This window comes from Cygnus atratus, chromosome 10 (genome assembly GCF_013377495.2).
Source record: "Cygnus atratus isolate AKBS03 ecotype Queensland, Australia chromosome 10, CAtr_DNAZoo_HiC_assembly, whole genome shotgun sequence".
NCBI lineage: Eukaryota > Metazoa > Chordata > Aves > Anseriformes > Anatidae > Cygnus > Cygnus atratus.
The window spans coordinates 8,300,257-8,321,974 of NC_066371.1; the positions used below are offsets into that span (position 1 = coordinate 8,300,257).

Genomic DNA, 21,718 nt, shown 5'->3' on the forward strand with positions numbered 1-21,718 from the left:
TGGACTGCTTCTGGCGAGGCAGGCACTTCTTTGAGCACTGCTAGTGTTAAATACTCAACACAGCCATGTGATTGTGAATTCCTTATTTACACTAAGTTATGGTTAGGACGACGTATCCTATTCTCAGGAATAGGAACTTGGAAATTTATTTCTTCATTCCTATGACCAAAAAAAAAAACCACGATACTATTTCATACTTGTTACTTCAAAACTCTGAATAGCTAAGGAAGAATCAAAAGCATTCTCTTTGACACCCTCCTGGCGAATGCATGTTTTGATACAGATACCTCAGACAACATATGTCTAGTGCACACTGCGCAGTGCTTAGCTCATGGACGTGAAGACCTATGACCAAGTACCATCAGAATGCAAACAATCAAAATGTACAGATGGTATTTCCTGTTTATTTGATAAACCACACAGCAGTGTGCCACTTGCTTTAGCTGTGCGCATTAGAAATCTGGTCTCATGCTTAGGCAGTAACAGTAAATTCTCAAACTATGGTTTTCCATGTTTCTTTTATGAAAGAGTGTAGCACTGATTTCTGGAACAACTGTTACTCTAATAAGACTGCACACGGAAATGAATGCAACACAGCTGGTTTCAGCAGAGTTCAGTGAAGACTACCATTCATCTCTGATGAACGCAGATAAAATATTCAAAGCTCAGTTTACTGATCAGAGCAGATATTAAAGGGAATATTTTTTCTGGATCTCTCAGATTTCTCTCCCTTTAGATAGTCAGCTTTAAAGAGCAAAAAAGGGAGAGCCAGAACCTACTCATTTCAACTATTCTGCATTTAAAGGAGGTAAGTACACTCAGAGCGGGACGATAACCATGTACGCAGCATGCCAGAGTTTTGGTCAATATCAAGATTTATTATTCTGAGGGACAGAAAGATTGAAATACTGACCACAGCAAATAGTCCATTAGTTATCTCTCAGTTCAATAAGTCTTGATGCTTTCCTTACTATGCGCTGATTATTTCCTGTCCAATTCACATTGGCAGCTTATTTAATGAGAACAATCTAAGCAAAGAGAGAAAAACTCACACTTTTACAGAAGACATCACCAAGTTACATTTCATCACAGTTAACACCATTTGCTATTATTTCAGGAAATAACCTTTACTGATCTTTCCTGTTTTAATGCCAGCAAATGCTTTTGAGAACACCACTTAGCTCTTATATTCACCACTGGTTATATTTTAAATAACAGCATCTTAAAGAACGGCAATAACTACTTAAGTGTTGTAGGACAAAGCATTCACACACTGACAGTGGACACTAGCATGACAGGGTGACCAAAAATCCTATTCTTAATGGACATTTTTTTCCCCACTTGCAAGGTCATCACTACCCTTGTGAATCCTGTTTTTCTTCTATTAAATTCTACTTATGTTCATGGTAGTGGCAGGGAGAAGGGATTCAACATTTTAGACAGAAAAAAAAACACATCAGTAATAATAAGCATGAAAGACAGAAGCATTATAAATAGTGCTAATAATTTCACACAGAAAATGAGAGCTATCAAAGGTACAAAGAGGAAAAAGATGCCCTGAAAATACCGTAAGATTAAAAAGAAAAAAACAACAGTATGCATTTTCTACGCAGGGTTCTCTTTACAAAGCCACAGTTACATAAACAAGTAAAAAGAGCATGTACACATCATTGGCCAGAGTCTGCTTTTTTGTTCTCTGAGAAGTCCAAATGTTTTTGATTACTTCAAACGGAGTATTCCTTGAATGAGTCAGCTTGCAGCACTAGGGCTGAGCAGCAGAACAGCCACCAAGAGAGCAGGGTACACCAGCCCTGCCAGCACCTACACCACAACTCATCCAGGAAACTCCAGTGACAAAAGCACCATCGCCTGTCTACAGCATCCCCTGCTGAAGGACAGCACGGCACCCCCATTTCACAGCCTTTGATCACACGCATTAATACTGGGCATGGTTTGACATTACATCTTCACTTACATCTAAAGACTCCACAAGGAGTCTCCTGATTTGAATAATAGAGAAAAGAGTGCTATTTCCCCACAGCTACTCCTGGTTTTGTATAATCTCATTGCAACAACTGTTACATTAATTTTGCATAAAAGTTTTTCAGAAAAATGTATATGAGAGTTGGTATTTCTAGAGTGGCAACAGGTAGGCCTTTCAGATCCACTACCACTTCAGATAAAAGCATCTGAGACAGTATCTCATAAGAGAATCTCATCCCAATGTCCTGACCCTCTCGCTAGCCATTTTTGGGCTACTGCATGGCAAAACAGGATCTAGTCAGGCCACTGGCAAAGCGTTTTCAGCCCTGACAGATACAACACTTGACAGCTGAGAGTCATCTTCAAATGCCTGGAATATTACACTGTGAAATAGCACATAGTGTACAAGGGAGGGCCAGTCAGAGAGCCCTGAATCTGGTAGATGTTTCAACAGCTTGTTTCCATAGGATTTCTCTTCAATTTTTTTAATAAATAGTTTATATTTACAAAAATGTCTCCACACTGATGACAAGGTACCTGCACTGCTATCTGTTGCTATTACAGATATTAGAATTGTGCTGAATTCTGTGGCAATTAAACAATGTGCTAAAAATCATTCCAGACTTGTCCTTCATTCAGTGGTTAGCCTAACAGAAAAGATTATGGTGAAAAGAAATCCAGCAGGCCTGCCCTGAAGCACGTTCAGGATCCACACCTACTTCTTGCTTTGGCTGCACTGCGCCCATTTCACATTCCCATTACGCTGCAAGTAACGTGGCCAGTTGCAATTTAGGAAGTCTCTGGCAAGCCATAAGACACGCTCATGGAATAAATGCTTTGCCAATATATACACAAATACAAGCGTACAGAGAAACCCGCCTAGAAATGTAGTTAGAGTTTCCTGCAAACTCCTAAAAAGAACATCTAGGAGATCTCAGTCTCTGTTCACTCTTGCAGCTCCTATTTAAGGACAAGTTACTGTCTTCTGTTGTCAGTGTTTGCTCACTCCTGAATTTGGTTTAAAGAGCTACTAGCACAGACTTAATGAAGTTTCTTCTGAAAAGCCAATTGTGTTTCCTTCTGTCTTTTTGACAAAACCCATTTAAAACGGGCCTTCATTTAATTATCTGCTCTTTATTTTTGCGAGTTTTATTTCTCAACTGGAGTGAATGTTACAGTCAGAATTGTGTCTGTAGACAACAGGCTTATTTTATAAGGTTTAAAATCCCATCCTTTACAATTGGACAGTGAAGGGAGAGCTCTGTGTACAGTACACGTGCAGTATGTGCACAGGACACAGAGGTTCACAGGGTCCTCTCTGTGGGGACATTTGGGTTCATGGGTGCCTTATACAAATGTTTGACCCGAGGCTCATTTGACTCCTCATTAGCGGTTGAAGGTTTATCCTCTCCCAACTCTCACGCCTGAGAGGAGCAATGTTACAAGCAACACGTGGTAATGCCACACATACCTCGTGAAACCAGGAAAATTCCTGATCTCCAGAGTTTCAAAGCAGCTCCTAGGCCACTCCTCCTGCACAAAAGGGGCATGGAGAAGCAGTAGTGTTTTCTACAGGCTACAGAGGAGCCACTTGACAAGCACTGTATAGGACAGATATATCCTGTGGAAGATGAAGACCTGAGGGCTCTCTGCTATATGGCTGTGCCCTTTTTCCGCCCCCAGGCAGGAAAACCACAACCGGCTGGTTGCTTTCAGACCTCTCCCATCCTACCTCAAGATTTATTACAGAACATTTAAGCCTGAAAACACAAAAGCTCTGCAAACAGGGAAGCACAGCCATAAATGTAAAGAGGCCTCAGTGGCTATAAATCAGTAAAGCTCAATTGAAATCAATATAAAGCCACAGTTCAGCCTAATGTAGGCCCAGCGGAGATGCGGGCCTACTGGTCAGCACTGAGCTCTGCCCACGCTTGTCCATTGATGGCTGGCAGAAGCTGTCCCGGGCTTATTTACTCTAGTTGGCAAATTCCCTTAGAGGAGACTTCAAACTCAGCATCATAGTCCAGCACAGCTTTTTTCCCTGCCTGTAATTGCTGGGGCTGGGCCAGCAGCTGCTGTACAAAGTGGAGGAGAGCTGGCCTGCACATTTGAGGACATGGAAGGAAAGCAGCCTACCAGATAACACCTATAAAAGAGCTTGGAAACCACTGACACAGACTAATTGCTTATTGCAGAGCAGGTTTCTCACTCTGTAGGCTCAGTGAAGTTTGATGTAAACTTCCTTGCTATGTCCAAAACCCTTCCCACAGGACACTCATTAGTATATAACTTGCTTGGCCAAGCCCTGCTCAGGGTTCCTAGGAAATACTCCAGGGAATGGGGAGGCAAGGAGAAATAATCAGATAACTTGAGCACCCTCCTCACTGCGCCTGTGTAGAAAGAAACATCTGTCTGACATCTGGGCTCAGCCACCCACCATTTATCCCTATCTTCAACCTAACACAGAAAGCTAGGCATCTTCATTACCCCTGCCCACCTCAATGAACAAATGTGGGCAAAAAGTCTCTGATTAGAGACTGAATTGGCTGAATGTCCCACATGGAGCTGGAAGGAACCAAGCGAGGGGACGGAAGAGAACTCCCACACAGGAAGACGTGACAAAGCAGCAGCCTGTGGAAACATCCACTCCAAACAGAGCAGAATCTCCTTTCCCCACCTAATTGCTCGCCTTCGCTTCCTCCTTTTCTGAGGGAGATGCTTGCAACACTGAGATTCCTGCAGTACACCACATCAACCCTGGAAAATTCCTTCAGAAATAACTGTGTCTTCAGCACAAGCTGAAGCACCAGAGCTGCTCCTCCTTGCAGTCAGTGGCCACAATACGGTTCAGGAGAACACCAGACCTCCAGCTACTTCCAGGGTGGGCTTGCTGTGATGCAGTATGCACAGAGTCCGTACAGTCAGGACATGCCGTACCTACACTGTTTGCTCACACCTGTATCTCATGTCACGAAAGCTTTGGCAAAGACCCATGTTCTGCAGCTGGAATAGTCGGTGCCAAACCACTTCTCCCCTGGAATGGCATTTCAAGTTTCTTTGATCAAACAGTAGCCTGACAAAGCATCCTGAGAAAATGTTATATCCTCTCCTGGTTTCTTGACAAGTACTGGTAAATATATCATTTCCACCTTTTCCGTCTCCTAATTTACTCCTTTTATCAGCAATAGAGACAAAAAGGTTCTAATTAGGTAGTGCTAATCAGGTAGAATGGCATATGATTGACGACTGAGAAGTCACTATCTGTTCTCCAAAAAAAAGATCGGCTATTTTTCTCAGAGAAGCAGGAGATTTATCAATAGACAAAAGGATGCAAAACCCAACAGATACGGTATAATTACACATCAGGACTATACATTTTATTTTGACATAAACCTAAAAGGATTAGTGGGTGGTAAAAGCTCTTTTGGAGGGGTGAACAACCAATATTACTCATAAAGGAAGAACTACATGAGCTCAGAAATAGAATTAAGAAAAAAAAATGAGATTTTGGGGGAGGAGGGGTTGTTTTTTTTTTTTCCTGGGTTTTGTGGTGTTTTTTTTTTTTTTTTTTTTTTAAGGCAAAGGATTAGTTAAAAAAAAAGCATACTAATTCCAATGAAGAGTTTTGACATATATGACAACTGACTAATTCCAGTAGTTTTGTCCTTTTCAAACATTTTAACTACCAGCAATGAATATTCTAAATACATTTTTCAGTAACAGAAACAAAATAAACCTGCCAAGTGGCACTTAACTTGCAATATTTTATACAAGACAACAGATAAGAATAGGCCATTCATTCCAGCATAAAAATCTTTCCTCTATTTATTTCCACTGTTTATGAGTTTGGGGGCTTAAAATCTAAATGAGTTATTTTAAGCTGAAGCATGGAAATAAATCTCATGACAGGATTTGTCCATCTGATGATAACCTCAAAGTTCAACAAAAAGCAGTCGTTTGTCCTACATTTCTAAAATGCATAGATGTATTTTACTCATAAAAATACAATACTTCGCTTGCAAATGAGCTTGTAATTTTGAGATCTAATAAAGAAAATTTGCGACATCTGGTATTTTGTGTATTAATGGAAAAAACCTCTAACCTTACCTAAAATTATTCACTTCCAATGAAATTCATGGTCTGCATAAAAGAGAGGAGTTGGCAGTCAAAAATTAACGTTTGCTTGTTTATCCAGTATCAGTATTCAGACTTCTAAGGAAACAGTATTTTTCTTTCAGCTAAAACTAGGTAGGCCTGAACATAATTCTTCTTAGACAAGCACCAAATGTTTGAAATGCACCTCAGATATTCCCCCCAAAAAAGCGTGCACAAGTTCAGTATGATAATTGAAACCCTCATAAATACTTTTTAGATATTCAGCAATTTTCCACAGAGAGCCAACATAGCTACTAACATGATTTCCTTTTTTTTTTTTTTTTTTGACAACTTCAAATACAGATTTGTAATTTTCTATACCTGAACCAACCCGCAAACTGTATGTCTACTATGCCATTCTGAAGCATATTTTGATTTGTGGCATTACAAAATTGTGCACACATCAGGTTTTTCTTAAGACTTCTAAGAGCAATGTGACAAATAAAGAAACACCCTCCACACCCTACCTTCTCAGCAGCACTCATCCTGGTGTGATACTGAACTGATAGGTGTCATTGTCGACACTATACCCTACTGCAAAAACACACACACGCGAAATGGTAATTATCAAAATTTCTAGCATTTTGTCATCTGGACATATGTATGGATTCTTACAATCTTCACAGAATACTGAACAGAGTAAGCAAGTGGTAAACTTGGAAATGTGCTGTCTGGACAGGGAGAGTAAAGAAAAGTTTGTGGGAATATGCCATTTTAGGGGTGTGTTAAGAGACTAACGCAGGATTGAGAGAAGGTGCAGAGTTATAAGGAGAACCCTCCCGGTAAGTGGCAGGAATGCAAGAAAGGACTGGATTTGTGTATAGGAAGCATCAAGGAAGTCAGAAAATACATTGTAAAATTAATTTAAACTCCAATTTCTGAGCATAGTAATAACATTGTTTCTTTGCTCTTTCTTATTTTGGAGATATTTCATGTTTCACTGTTCTGAAGAATTCAACTCACCCGAGTATGCCCAGTAAGGATCCCCCGAAGCCTTTCGCCTCCGTATCTGCACAGAACTACCATGTCTGTTTTCATGCAGAGAGCCAACATAACCTTCAGTCAGAGCTGCGAAGAGAAGAAGCAGGAATTGTTAGGAAACTGGTATTTACTCCCTGGAGTTTACACTGCAAAGCTTAAATCTTTGCTGAGCAGAGACTACAAAGTTGGCATTGCTTAAAAAAAATAAAATAGGCAAGTTCTTCATCCATGGAAACCCACCATCCAAAGATGATTCTGAGAAGCCAGGACTCACTGATACCGTTATTCTGATCTGGCCATGCCAACCTACACTCCAGTAAATTCCATAAGGATTTTCTGATATATACAAGCAAACAAATGTAAGCTATGACAACTCATCTTCCTCTGTCTAGACCTTAAAGATGGTCATTAGAGAAACAAGCTACCGAACTAATAATTGTAAATCTACACACAAATTATCAAGGTCCTTAAAAGAATACATACAGATGCAAGAGTTCACGTTATCCTTGTTACCCCAACTACATCTATTTTAAACCACGTCTTAAAATCCCATGTAGAACAGCTTCATTCAGGACAGAATGGATCTCCTCCACACACAGCCTGCAGACCTGAGCCCACAGTGCAGGGGGTAACAGTCTCAACAAGAGCAAGGCCCAAGTAACATCACCTCCTGTGATTAATTGAAGCAAAGCAGACATAAGACAGAGGAAGGTTGCATGTCAGACAACTATCCAGTGTGCAATACCCATGCTTTATGACATGAAAGAGAGGGACCACAAGCTAGGAGGAATTAAATTCATCAACCAAAATAGAAAATAACGCATCCTACGTTGCAACCCAGCTTTTTTCTTTTAATACCCCCCAAACATTTTTTTCTTGTAAAGGATCACACAGATTTCATGAGGAAGTAGGGTTTTTTGTTTGTTTGTTCATCTTTTTACATGTAAATTTTCTTCAGTGTTTCTATGCATCTGACTGAATCAAACTGGAGGTGTGTGACTTCACAAATTCCAATAACAAGTCTATAATAAATTCAACCACCTTCCTCAGAGCACCATAGTTGAAAACTTTTGTGCTATAGTAAACGCACACAGACAAAAACCATTAGATCTGCATACAAAGAATGTGGAAAACAAGCATGCACTAACTGCCTCTATGGCAATTCAAGTCCAACTGATCTCAAATCGCTTATTTGATAAATAACTAGCTGAATAATTCAAATTAAAGCATTAGAAAATCACCCAAAGTACCTCTACCCATATGTAGTCACTGCACGGCTGAACACCTCTGTAGACAGCCTTCTATCTGCAAATGGGTATTGGATTTCTGCAGATTTTTTGAATCCTGAAGTGGTAGGAAAAGTCATGCAACCTTGGGAAAGGCACTGCAGGTTTGCCCCTGCCAATTTTTTCTCTTGTGCGAGCAAAGGTACTAATTGTGCGATTTATTACGAGCCTCTGATTTGAATGAGTTTTCCAGATTTCTTGGCAACTTTCTAAATACTAATTGACTGCAGGCTGAACTAGAAACACCGGAACATATCAGGATTTGTAAGCAATATTACAACATGTACCTTAGTCTCTCTTCTGATTTACCCTCATGTGTCTACCTGGTTCAGAGGCAACAGACATTTGTATCAACAGGAAAGAATGGGTAGGGGATGAGGAAACCCAAAATGCCTTGGCGAAAACACTGAGCAAAAATGAGAGACCACAAAAATGCAAGGAAGAGAAAACAGATCTAACCTAGCTGGGTGACTGGAAAGGCCTTCACATAAACCAGCCTAATTACTCAAAAACAAACAAACAAACACTAGTGTCCTGGGAAATATACCTGAAGCCCCCCACTACTACAAAATGAAAGAGAGCAGCACCTCTTTTCTGAGCTCGTTCTACAGAGAGGAAGCAATTTATTTATTTATTTATTCACCCCAGAAAAGCTACGATTCCTGCAGGCAGAAGGAAGATTTCACCCTGGTACCTCCAAGGAGTAAGGTACTCCTGCAGGTGGGCATGTGCTCAGTGAGCCTTTCCTTGTGCCCTGCCATCGGAAGAAGGAAACTATGTCCAGATAATCTGTATTTATTGAAGGGAAAAAGGATCTGAGTCAGTACAGAACATCTGAAACTGTAAAGCCCTTTGTAATCCTAGCTTGAACCGAAGAGCCACATGGCAGCCATGGTATGGCTATGAATCATACTATTGATTTTCAGTATCCTCTGTGCAGAAAATTAAATTATGCAAATCCAGGCCTTTATGAATGCCTAACTTCAATGTGAAATTGAACATTTGCTTTAGTCAGCATCTTATTTGTGCAATTAAAAACCTGGCGTTCTGGTGAATATATACAGTTTAAGTTTTTTGTATGGACACTTAATAGATTTGTACATTTATCTATACTTATAAATAGTGAAGAGCCATGTTATACACAAACTTAATTCCACCAAAAGAATGTTACAAACTGAGAGGGGAGCTCAAGTATTTGTCAAGAGAACTGTGGAAGGGAACTTGCTAGTTATGCTGCTAAACATTTTCTGTAGGACTGAAAGAGAAACAAATTGGAACGTACTAAATAAAATCCCAAGTGACTGTTAGGCAGCCCAACATTAATGACAGTAGTCCCCTTACAGACGTGCGGTAATTCCGCAGTCATTAGCAATTTTGAGAAGGTGTATGTTTACTGGATAACTGCAAAAACTCTGGGAAAAGGATGACAGGTTAAGATCTCTGGCTATGCTGCAAACTGGGAAAGCAATGGTCTGTCTCCACCAAAAAACATGACACCTTCTTGCCGGGCTGGCTCAGCTCCCCAGCCTGCTGGCGGCGGGGCCAGGCATTCTGCACAGCGCTGCACACACGCCAGGAGAAACCACTGTGGGAACAAGCAGCTATTGCTGGCGGTATCTTACACTGGTAAAGTCATCGGGAAGCCACAGAGTCAATCTCAAGGTGCTTTTGTTCTGCAGTGTCAGCTGGGGTCAGTGGAGTCTCCTGTACTGAGAGGTGCGAGGTACAGGACAGAGCATGCGGTGCATTTTCAGGTTTGCCTGTCTTTCGGAAAAGCTGAAAATACATTTTGTCCAACCCAAAACTCGACTTTCATTTCTACCTTCCACAGATCAAGGTCTGGAAGAGCCAAAGTATCAAAGTCAAATTATTTCAAAAAAGAAAGAGCTTTAAATATATCAAAACCTTGCTACATTTCAGACAGCTTACTTTTTTTCAGATTTTGGGAAGGACCAGGGATGTACCTTTCTACCAAATCAACTTGATGACACTAGTGGAAATTTAACAGGCATCTCGGTGTTGCTGAGCCTGCCTCTTTCAGTGGAAAAGCACACAGCTAAAAGATTTCATTCAGCTCCAGCCATTAGAGCACATTTATCCATTTTTTGTGCAATGCTACAATTCCACGGTTCCAGAAGCTACACATGCGAATAAGTGACAAACTCAACTGACATCTTCTCGTGTTTCTAATAGGAGAACAAGTTTTGGAGAAAATATTTACGAGAGTTAAGTTATTAACACCAATCACAATGGGTTTCCACAAGTCCTTCTCAGCTGGGAGACAGTTAACAGCTTGAGAACAGAGAGCAGCCAAGTGATTTCCTGCTCCACTCCCACAGAATTGGATGCTGGAGAAGAGCCAGCAATTAGACGGGCTGGTCCAGCACGGAGCAAACATGGGGAGGCTCCGCTCTTCTGGGAACCCTGGAAAAGTGGGGGAAGTGGAAATCGGGACAATAGGAGGGGCAGGAACATGCTCCAGGAAGGCTCAAAATGGACCAGCCAAAATAGAGGGGTGGGGGGGAAATACGCGCGCACAGCAGGAGACAGAGAGGAAGAGAAAGGAGAGCAGAAGACCTTGCCCTGCAAGGCTTGATTTGATACATCACGTCTGTGCTGATGGCAGAGGAGCAATGAATACCACAATATACGTTCAGAGAGTTGCAAATACACGACTGAAAAAAAGACGGCGACCAATCTGACACTCAGATACACAAGCATGAAATTAAATCCTGAGCAACTCCTCTGGCTGCTGGTGCAGTGCCGGTGCCTGCGAAGTGTAACACCTGCAGTCGGTGGAGTTGTGCTGGTGCCTATCACGACCACTTCTGCAGGGAATAGAGGATCCTTCAAAGCTAACATGGAGAAATCTCTTACACACAATTTCATATAATTTTAATCGGTAGTGAACGCTACATGATTTTAGATGATGTGCTAAATTAATCAACCCATGCCGCATATCTGCAGACAGCAAATGCAACGCGATGCTGGGATATTCCTTAGCATTCTGATCAGCTTTCCATTTACTCTGCCGCAATATATTAAGTTTCCAATAAAAATTATTTGATAAGTGCCCTCAAAGGTATGATAAGGTAATTCCAGCCTGAATACCTTACTGGTATTCACAGTTCACATGAAAACGCAAAATTTTATCCCCAATCTACCTTAAATATAAAACTATCATACTGTTCAGAGAGATTATACCCTGGGCATTAGTGTTTAAATGGTATCAAGCCATCCGCTGTGTCAGAAAAAATCCTTTAAGGTCGGTACTTTACGTCTGAATGGTGAAATCATTAGTTATGATGGTAGATTAACTAGATGGTGTGCCAAACTCAGATTCTTTTAAGCCTTCTCCGAAGAGGAAGGTCGCACAGTAATTTGTTTCCGATTAAAATGGTACAGAGACAATGGCACACGCGTAGCCCAGCTCATACTCACTCAGTAACTTGCCACTGTGGCAGTTGAGTCAGCTTTAGTCCCAGTCCCTGATGCAGACACACTTCTCGACTGACGCAGTTCAGCCTGGTGCTACTGCTGGAAAACAAGGCAGCCTTTGGAGACAGAGGCTTGGCTACTGGAATCTGGAGCGGTGTTACACCATGAAAACTCAAATAGGGAGAAATCAAATCTTGGTAGTATTTAACCAAAAAGCACTAAATCATAAGGAACACCGGCAATTAGTTCTTTATCAAATATTGCCTGTAAAAAGCAAGCTTTTTCAAAACAAGGAAACTACTATTTTTTTTTTTTGGAAGATGATGCAACAAGGCCTCTTTCTTTTAAAAGGGGTGGGGGCACAGGAACATTACCTGAAGGGCTTTTGCATCATCGGGAGTTTCAGAGATCACTGAGCCAAGACACTTAGCCATCTGCAAGCCTGAAGCTTCAAGCAAATCTCACAGGGAGGGGAAAAAAAAAAAAAGGCAATATCTCCATCTAGGCATATTTATTGTATTTTTAATTGGACTGTGCTAAAGTGAAGCAGGTAAGGTGAAGACACTGCAGTGCTATGCATTGTAACACGTGCCCTGCTGACAATCATTTAGGCTTCCCAGCAATTTCTTACAATAAATGTTGTGAAATGGGCCAGTAGGGAAAAAGGAAAAAAAAAAAGAAAAAAGTTTAATATTATAAATTTATTTCCTATCATTTTTTTCTCTATAATTAAAATTAATAATAGTTAAATCCATTTCTCTAGGCTCTTTTATGGACAACTTCCTAAACAAAACTAGGCTATTTGTCTCAAATATTTTACCGTCCTTTGACAGCAAATAAATATGAAAATATTTCAGGCACAGCTAATCCATTCTGATAGTGCGTTACTTTCAAACAGACTTCTCAGTCCTGGATTCCCACATTTTGGGGAGATTATTTTGTATCTTGCCAAAAAAGGATGAAATTTAAAACAACATATGGTGGTCAGACAACATCAACAAATTCTATTCTGAATGAGACTTCTTCCTTTGATTCTGCTGCGGAGTTTTCTTCTGACTATCAGATAAAAGACACGGTCTATTCTCCCATGAATGCATACACATTTTCACAAACAGCTTCCCATTAATGAAATAAGGGAGTTACAATCACGAGTTTCTCATGACTGAGTGAAATAACAGACATCCGAATGCAGAATCTGCCAAGAGATGCATATCCCCTTCCCAGATGACAGTCACCCAAACAGCCTCTCGGTTCCTGCGTGAGCACAATCTACAGGTCTATTCTTAAAAGTGACACGGGACTCTTCACACCATTCCTTCTGTTGTTCACGTGTCCGATAGATGACGTGGCAGCAGCACAGAGCCTAAGAACAAGAACACAAATGGCAGGCCTGTACAGGAACCAACCAGCAGACTGCAGTTTGAAGATGGAAGATAGTCCAGGGAACACACTGTCAAACTGGGGGGATTAAATTAACGAGTGGGATTAAAATCCCTTATCCCAAAAATTCGCTAGATGCATTAACCCTCAGTAACCCACTGAGTTCAAAGCCAGTGATCTGTATTCTGCATTACTCCAATGTATCAACATAATAGCAGTCCCAAAATAGCAGTCCCAAAGCATCAGGGCTGATGTAGATAAGTAACAGAAAACAGATTTTTAGTGCGGCCTTTTCTTTAAATTACAAGGGATGGAGTTCAAGGGTGACAGGGAAGTCTCCTACTCAGCCAAACCAGAACAAGGACACGCAATGCCCCACATGCCAAGTGCTGCCAGATGCTCGTGGCAGGGCAGACGCCCTCCCAGGGAAGAGCAAACCAAAGGCTCCCCAGTCATGGCCAGTTCCCCCAGACCCTCCCCTCTCAGCTGTACAGCAAAGCTCATTAGCAAGGCAGCCAGGCAGCTTCGAGTTGCATTAATGACGCCCCATTAAGAAGACTCAGAAAAAGAAGCTTGGGAGGCCAGGAAGAGACAGATGCTGCCGGATGATTAGAAAGGGCTTGGTTTTGCATTTTCATGGCTTATACGCTCTGCTGGCATCAGCTGTGCAAGACATGACATGGCTGGTGAACTCGGACCGCAGATCTCAACTGGCATCACCTGCAGCACTTCTGCTAGGAAGAAGCAAAGTCAGCCAGACAACCAGCAGTGCCAACAACCTCCTTCTCAAGATAAAAACACACAAATTAAACTAAGTGCAACATCACCCCTTCCACAAGGACAGTGTACTGCAGCACGGTTTCTGCCAGAGGGCTTGTGGAATATAGTCTAAGACTTCTCCGACTGCAATACATGAGCTCAAATCTACCTGTGCGTGAGCAACACAGCAGGAAAAAGAAACAGTCTGCTATCTTTTCCCCTGAGAAGACGTAGAAACGCTGAGCAGAAAACGTAGCTCAGGCAACCGCACTCCTCCTCCAGGATGGAGGGCCTGCTGTTCAGACTGCAGACAGCGTGTGATGGTGGTAGGTGAGGGCCCCACTTTGGAACCACTCATCCCACATCACCATACCCAAACCCGGAATAAAACCTTTGTCTCATTGAACCATTCTCTGACACTTCCCCCCACGTAGAGATATACTCCATTTACCTTTAAGACTAAGTTTTTCAAACAGTCAGATATTCTAGGTATCTAATATGAGATACTTTAAAGAAGACTAAGGCACGTTACATCCTGAAAATTGAACTCCTTTTAGACTCTTCTGATTTGGGCAGTCAGACAAAAAATAATTGGATGCACCTGACAACCCTGTAACCTTGAAAACTCTTGGCCTGTGCATCCTGCACAGTCCCTCAGACTTCTGCTAACCATCATTATCTACATTTCTTAAAAGGAGGAATCCTCTTCCTTGTTCATCACCCCTCCATATGGTACCTCAGAGGGGTCATGTCACCGCTGAATTTTACCCATAACAATGCATAAGGCAAACACAGAAATAAAACTTCAGAGCAGAGGTTCATATGCAAGGCTGACCTCCACAGGAAAGCCGATGCTCCCTCAGCCAGTGCTGACTGAATCGGAGCAGATACGAGGGAGAGAAATGGATAAACTCGGTTCTCCAGCATCTAGGATAGCAGGGTCAGGCTGAACCAAGACAATGAAAACCCAAGTATCAGGGCAAAATAACTACTCGAGCCAACTCCAGCATCTCTGCACTGTTTCCCCAGGGACAAGCTTGAAGTCAAGCTTGGAGCCAGCTGGAACCCAGAGGCAGCTCGGTGTCCTTGTGCCGAAGGGACTTGAGTCCATCAGCACAGGCAAACTGAGAAGGGGCCATCTGGGTCTTGTTATTCATGGCACAGTTCATCTGGGAAATGTGTAAGCCACACATATATAACAGCAGCCTGTTTGTAGGGTCAATTAACGATGGCAAAAGGGGGGCTTTATTTCATTTCTCCTTTTAGTGCAAGTACCTAAACCGTAAGGGTTTAACCACCATGGCAGTAACCACCTGTCTCACTCTTTCTCACGTAATTAGGTGCTGCAGCATGCACAGTGTTAGAAGAGCAACCTCTGAACAGCAAATAAATGTGACCTTAATGGAGCATTTTGTAGCTTCACTTCCTTGTTTAACGCAGAATCACAAAGATTTTCATTTCACTAAAGCTAGCAACGCTCCCCAAAACACACAGACTCGTACATCACCAGTTTCACCTCTCTGCTCAGGAAACAATTTGCTTGTATCCACTGCTGGCATTTATCACAGTACAGCCTCATTATGTTTTCAAAATATATTCCCATAAGTCACATACCAGAAGTATCTTGATAACAAAAAAGGCCAGAATATTCAAAATAAACATAGCACAGACTTTGTGAGGCAGACCTGCTCTGTGCCTGACTTCTGTCCACCTGGGCTGCAGTCTTGCCAGACACAGTCACGCTTCCCTGCATGTAGCCTACAATTTCATTTACTCATCATCCCATTAAAGCCACAAAGGTGTTACAGTGAAGACAAGCACATGTATAACTATCACAGCCTTCGCGGCTCTCCTGACCACCGGTACGAGACTACTACTGTAATCCTTGAGCACTTCAAATAGCATCCTCTGCTCCTTTCCTTCCTAACATTTACATAAGGGCAATACCACCAAGTAAAGTGATATCAGAAGCCTCCTAGCTCAGACTGCGTTCTTGCATAAGAGCACACCAGATCTCTCCTGGTGGAGAATTCAGCATTGACGCTGCAAGGAGTCCTCACTTCGAGGCTGCCCTCCAAACTCACCTGCCTCTAACACCCAGGGAGCAGCAAGCTCAGCATTCATTCAGCAGAAAATACAGGGCACAACACTGATTTCATTCGCACTGAGAACAGCGAGGCACTTTAGGAAGCCAACAGAGCTGCTCCCACTGCATGGCACGAGATCAAACCCGCCCCATTATAAAGTCTTCAGAGACAGGGGCTCTGTCAGCTAATAAAAATTCCTCATTCTTTATACAAAATGATTTTTTTAACCCGTGTCCTTTGGCCCATTTAACAATTTATTGACTGTGTGAAATAATGTGAGGCCACATCAATCTCTTCCTGGTTATTTGGTTCAGGCTCTCAAATTAATGCAGAAGGTGGAAAGCTCAATAAAGAACTATTTAAGAAAAGAAAGAGAAATGCTCCAGTCCCACTGTGAGATATCTTCCTCTCAGTTTGCAGTCAGGTCTCTCCATCTATGGCTGCACAATCTCCTGGAGAAAAGATGGAAGGGCATAAATGAGCATGCTCCCCTGGATCGAGCAGAAATAATTTTAGATTTGTATCACTCTTCACTGAAACAGATCTGCAGCGCTCAGGTAGCCAGATTTAGTGCCTCCAGCATGTGACAGCAAATCCAGCCAGATCCACAAAAATTATTTTAGGATCAAACTTAAAAACTGAGTAGAGCCAAGCAAACAACCATTCATATTTATTTGTGTAAAAATGTATTTAATTTAGCTTGTGGTCTACAAAATAGTGTTGTTTGGTGGTTTTTTTTCATCTTTTTATGCTGACAGCTTGCATTACAAACAGATTTTGTAGCAGAGGGTTTCATCCACATTTATTTCCCAAAATACAAATCTGAAGTGGAAACTGAGATAAATGGAGATTTTTGTGCTGACCGAACAAGTTCCTAGTCAGGGATATATGCCCCAAAAACATGACCTACCATTTTGAGAGCTCTCATTTTCAAGTAAGCCTCATTGCTCAAAGGGAAAAGACTCTACAAACGCTACGGAGCCGATCTGTGAAATGATTCAAACTTCCTATTTACTTTGCAGTGCACCATCAGTAAGTATTTCACCCAGACAAAAAGTTTTCTGGAAGTTTCCCAGCAGGAAGGCCTGGCGCTGTATAGGCTCCAAAACTAATACTTGGTTCCTTGGTCATTTGTCCCCAGAGAACGCAATAAAGATCTCGGCACAACCCCCGCGTTCTGCTGAGAGCAGGAGTACTAAGGCCTTGGCAGCAAGAACAGAAAAGCACTAACAGAGCTCAGATGAAGCAAATAGATAAAAATTGCTAGCAATGATGCACATTTTATAACCATACAGAGACAGTATGCAGCACAGTCTGAAAAGGCAAGGGGTCATTGTTCTTCCCTATACAACCAATTTAACCATCTGGAGGGCACTGCTAATACCACACTCAGTAAATGTAAATGATGCTAAACCAAACGAAGGAAAAGCAAGCAGAAAATACCTCAAAAACATTCAACTATCTGGCAAGCTCAGCGAAATAGGCTGATGTAAGTGAGACATCCTACAGAAGATAGATGTAAGGCAATGCAGTTGGGGAGAAATAATAATCAGTGCAGGAATGAAGTGAGAGACTGCTGTTTAGAAAGCAGTAATGCAGAAAGACTTGAGCATTAGGGTGGATAATGAATTAGATGAAAGTTCATGCTGCAATACCACTGCAGAAAAAGGCAATTGCTATCCTGGGGCACATGCACAGAGATACTGGAAGCAATAACTCAGATTTAGACAGTCTTTGGCAAGACTGTCACTGCAGTGCCACATGCTGTTTGAGGCCCATTACTCAAAAAAGAAAAAAAGGAGGAAAAAAAAAAAAGGCTCCCCCCCTCCTCTTTTAAAATCAAAATCTAAGACAGTGCTTCGTGGGGCAGGGAGGGAAGGGGATGCATCAGAGCAGCTTCAATAGCAGCCCTGAGCCCCATGCTGAGCAGGCCTGGACAGCCCCGCCACAGGCGGCTCAGCCCTGCCTTGGTTCACGCTCACATCCTCTCAGGCCTCGAAGGCGCCACTCCACTCCCCACCTCCTTGTTTCATCCATCAATTTTCATAACAAGCCTCATAGTTAGATTTTAGAGCACTCCGAAGTGTTGATCTTCAGGCGAGAAGTGCTCTCACAGCACAAGAGTGAAAGAGGAGATGAAGAGCTTCGTGAGGAACAAAGGGATGCTTTCACCCCGAGGTGGGCGCAGCGGGACTCCAACGCGTACCACCTCTGATGCACGGATGGGCCTGAGAGGAAATGCTCAGCGCACACACGTGCTGGTAATGCTGTGAGCTTGAGCACCAGGGCATGTCAGCTGAGGGTGGTGGCCACAACATGAGGGATCAGCAGCAGAGGCACCCGGCCTTTGCAGCTGCTTCCCTCAGGTCCCACAGCGCTGCATCGGCATGGAGGAAGTCAGCTCCAGCTGGGGGAGAAGGTGGCTGGAGAGCTGCAGGCTCGACACCCAAACTTTCTGGGGCACAAAGGTTTGCTCCCTTCCTATTCACACCTCAACCACTCTGCAACATTCCTCGGTTTCCAGTGTTACTAACCCTACAGTTATTACAAAAATTTTAATTATTAAAATTCGCAACAAAAGCGCTGTGCCCAGGGAGCACCATTCCAGTGAACGGTTCGTGGCCTGACAAACGCAATTATTTGTTCTTTTTTAAGGATTGTAAGAATCCTCACGACGACTTCAGCCAACCTGCACAGTAAATTTGTTGACTGCTACAGGTTTCTCACTTCCCAAGCAGGTTGGCTATTTAACTACAATACGACTTTGTACTTAGACTCAGCCCTAGAATGGTGCTCCCTACCCACAGGAAGTTGAACGCTCCAAAAGTAACTGCCCCCAGGTGAGTTAAGTCCAAAGTGGGTGCATGTGTTTCACAGTTGCTATTTCCGTATTTTATGCTTCTTTTATGCCTTCATTGTGAACTCTAACAATATCTCTTCCCATGTAGCCGGCATGAGCGTTAAAAACAAATTCATCCTTTTATACAATGCTTGAGAAATTTCTTTATGGTAATGTCCTATGTTCCAGTTTGTCCACAAAAAGGAGATATTAATATCACAACAGGTATTCAGTCTTACTCTAAACAATTTAAAAATACATTACAATAAGGAAATGACTTTTAAAATAACCAATGCATTAAACACCGACAGCAGATCAGTGCTTGCTCCGTGACAGCGTTAGTCCTATTCATTACAGGGATCTGCAAGGCTGTATCTTACAGCTATAAAGAACTTCTATCAATTCTGCACAGACTACCAAAAGTGAGTTTTCTCTAAAAAAAAAAGTTCACCATTAAATATGCTTTTATTGTTGCTTTTTTTTTTTTAAACATTCTCCTTATACACTATAGTCTTTGCCAGAGAAATCAAAAGTAAGATGATTCGTAAGAAAACCTCAAGTTGTTGCCTGTCTTTTTTAACCCCCGATTCTTATTTTGTAAACAAGAAGCTCAAAGCAATCAGTTCCAGTCAGACTTTTCAGCTTTGGATTTAAATCCTTTCATGACTTCTTCAAAAACCACGCATCAAAACTTCAGAGGGAGGCGGGGGATGAGGACTCTTGACATTGCAGTTTTCTCTGATGAACGAACTGATGTATTACAAAGAGGCATCTATTTACTCAAGCTACTTGCCAACTGACAACCAAATCCAATTTGAACACAGGACTTTAAATAGCTATAAAATAAGTTAGGAATGATTAGCAAAATATCATCTACTGTGTGCGATTAGATTTAAAGCAGCAGGAAAATAAAGACTGATACTGAAACACGATGTAAAGCACATTTGGCAGCTGATAGTATCCATGTTAACACAGCACGTACAAAGACCATCTTTGCCCCCACGGAGTATATCCCTCATTACTGCACTGCTCTGAAAGGAACTAAAAAGATACAAACATGAGATAAGAAGTTAGTTTAAGCAGATCTTCTGAAATACTAAGCTAAGCTTCTGGCAAAGCTGGCTCGAGACACCATCCTTTTGAGATGGATACGAGGACACGCTAGGATTTTGGAAATCCAAAAGAAAACCATCCAAGACCTCCAAAAACCCTGGCAAATGACCTCAAAAAAAAAAAAAAAAGCATGGAAAAAAGGCACAGAGGCTGAGAGGTGGAAACTGAACTGCAGCATGGGCCAGAGTCAGTCTCAGAGGATGAGGACACGTGGGACAAGAGCGCGCCACAGTCAGAATGAAGAAAGTTAGTTTAAAAGAGAAAAAGGTCCCAGAATCCAAATGACAGACTTGAAAACTAGTCTTCTCAACAACTTGTACAAAAACAAAAACAAAAAAAAAAAAACAACAGCAGAGGATGTATTTTAATAACCAAGCTGCTCAGTGACAAACCCTGGAGAGGTGTTTAGCTGGGTGGATGGAGAAGGAGGACTATTTCTTGGAGAAGCAATGCAGAAAGAACACAAAATGCTCAGACAACGGTATGGCTATGCTGACAAAGGTCTGGCTTGAAGAATACACGCAGGTGGCAAGCGTGACAGCTGAGCATGGCAAAAGCACTAATCATAACTACCAAAAAAACCAATGGTTTGGGACAGGAACACAATAGCCCCTTCTAGCCCCAGTTACCTGGAGCAGAAGGACAGAGAGGACGAAGAGTGACTGCAGAGAGGCACTGCCACGGCAGATGGGAGACAGGGCAAGGCAGGGCAAGGAGGAAAGAGCCCAAATGTGGGACAAGTCAAATACCGGCAGAATGCAGAGGAAAGGTCAGTGAGAGACCCAGAAGTTATCTGGTCTGTAATCGTCGGAAGTGCTAGCAGCTCACCTCTCCCCAGACGAAACGGGAACTGCAAAGGGTTGCCCTACCTCAAGCCCAACAGAGCTGCCCATCACTTAGAATTATTCCACTTAGGATCAGGGACTGCCAAATTTGTTGCTGAGAACTCTTCACAACTATGATGGCACTGATTACTTTCTTATCAGTAATCAACTTCTCCAAGTTTAAATAGCATCAATAATTAAAAAAAAAAAAAGGCAAAGCAGGCTGCTTTTGCAATTTCCAGCCAGTTTGCTGCAGCAGAGCTGTGTTAACTGCAAATGAACCAAGCCCCAAATTAAGCAACAAGTAATCAATAACTACTCATTATTTTCTGTATGGGTAGGGAAAGGAAAAAGGTGCTTCTCAGGTCACTGTATGGAATACATCAAGTCAGGAGGAAAGAAATCCTTGAAATAAGCTGCAAGTTCTTAATTGCCACTGAGGTCTAAGGCAGCTGAGATTTATCAGTACTCTCTGCATTCATGCCCCTTCAAATTAGATAAGTGAGAAGGTGTTGCACTGTGTCATTCATAAATAAGGGCCCTAGGAAGGTGCATGTTTATTTGCACTATATGAAATTCAAGAAACAGTCAAACTGAGACTTCTTGAAATAATTTTCTTCCTATTATATAAAACATCCCAGTTACAGGGTGGTGGGTGGTGGGGAAGGTGGACTTTTTTTTTAAAAAAAATCTGAATAAATTTTGTATTAAAGAGCTTTTAAAATATTTTTAAAATATATAGTGGTGCCAGGATATGCTAGTAAAAGCTTGGCACTATCAGAAATTGGACTTCTTCAAAATATATCTACTTTAATTTCCTTTTTAAAAAATTACTATAATCTAGTAAAAATCTAGTTTCAAGCCAGGTATATT

The 21,718-nt window shown here is 41.9% G+C and overlaps 1 protein-coding gene across 1 annotated transcript in view; it reads right to left on the minus strand.

Moving 5' to 3' along the window:
• Window positions 1-21,718, minus strand: part of PTPRG (protein tyrosine phosphatase receptor type G) — a 403,467-nt gene that overhangs the window by 307,667 nt on the left and 74,082 nt on the right. Inside the window, exon 2 of the mRNA XM_035547040.2 lies at window positions 7,102-7,206. Within this exon, the coding sequence (XP_035402933.1) occupies window positions 7,102-7,206 (105 nt within the window). The remainder of the gene's footprint in view (window positions 1-7,101; window positions 7,207-21,718) is intronic.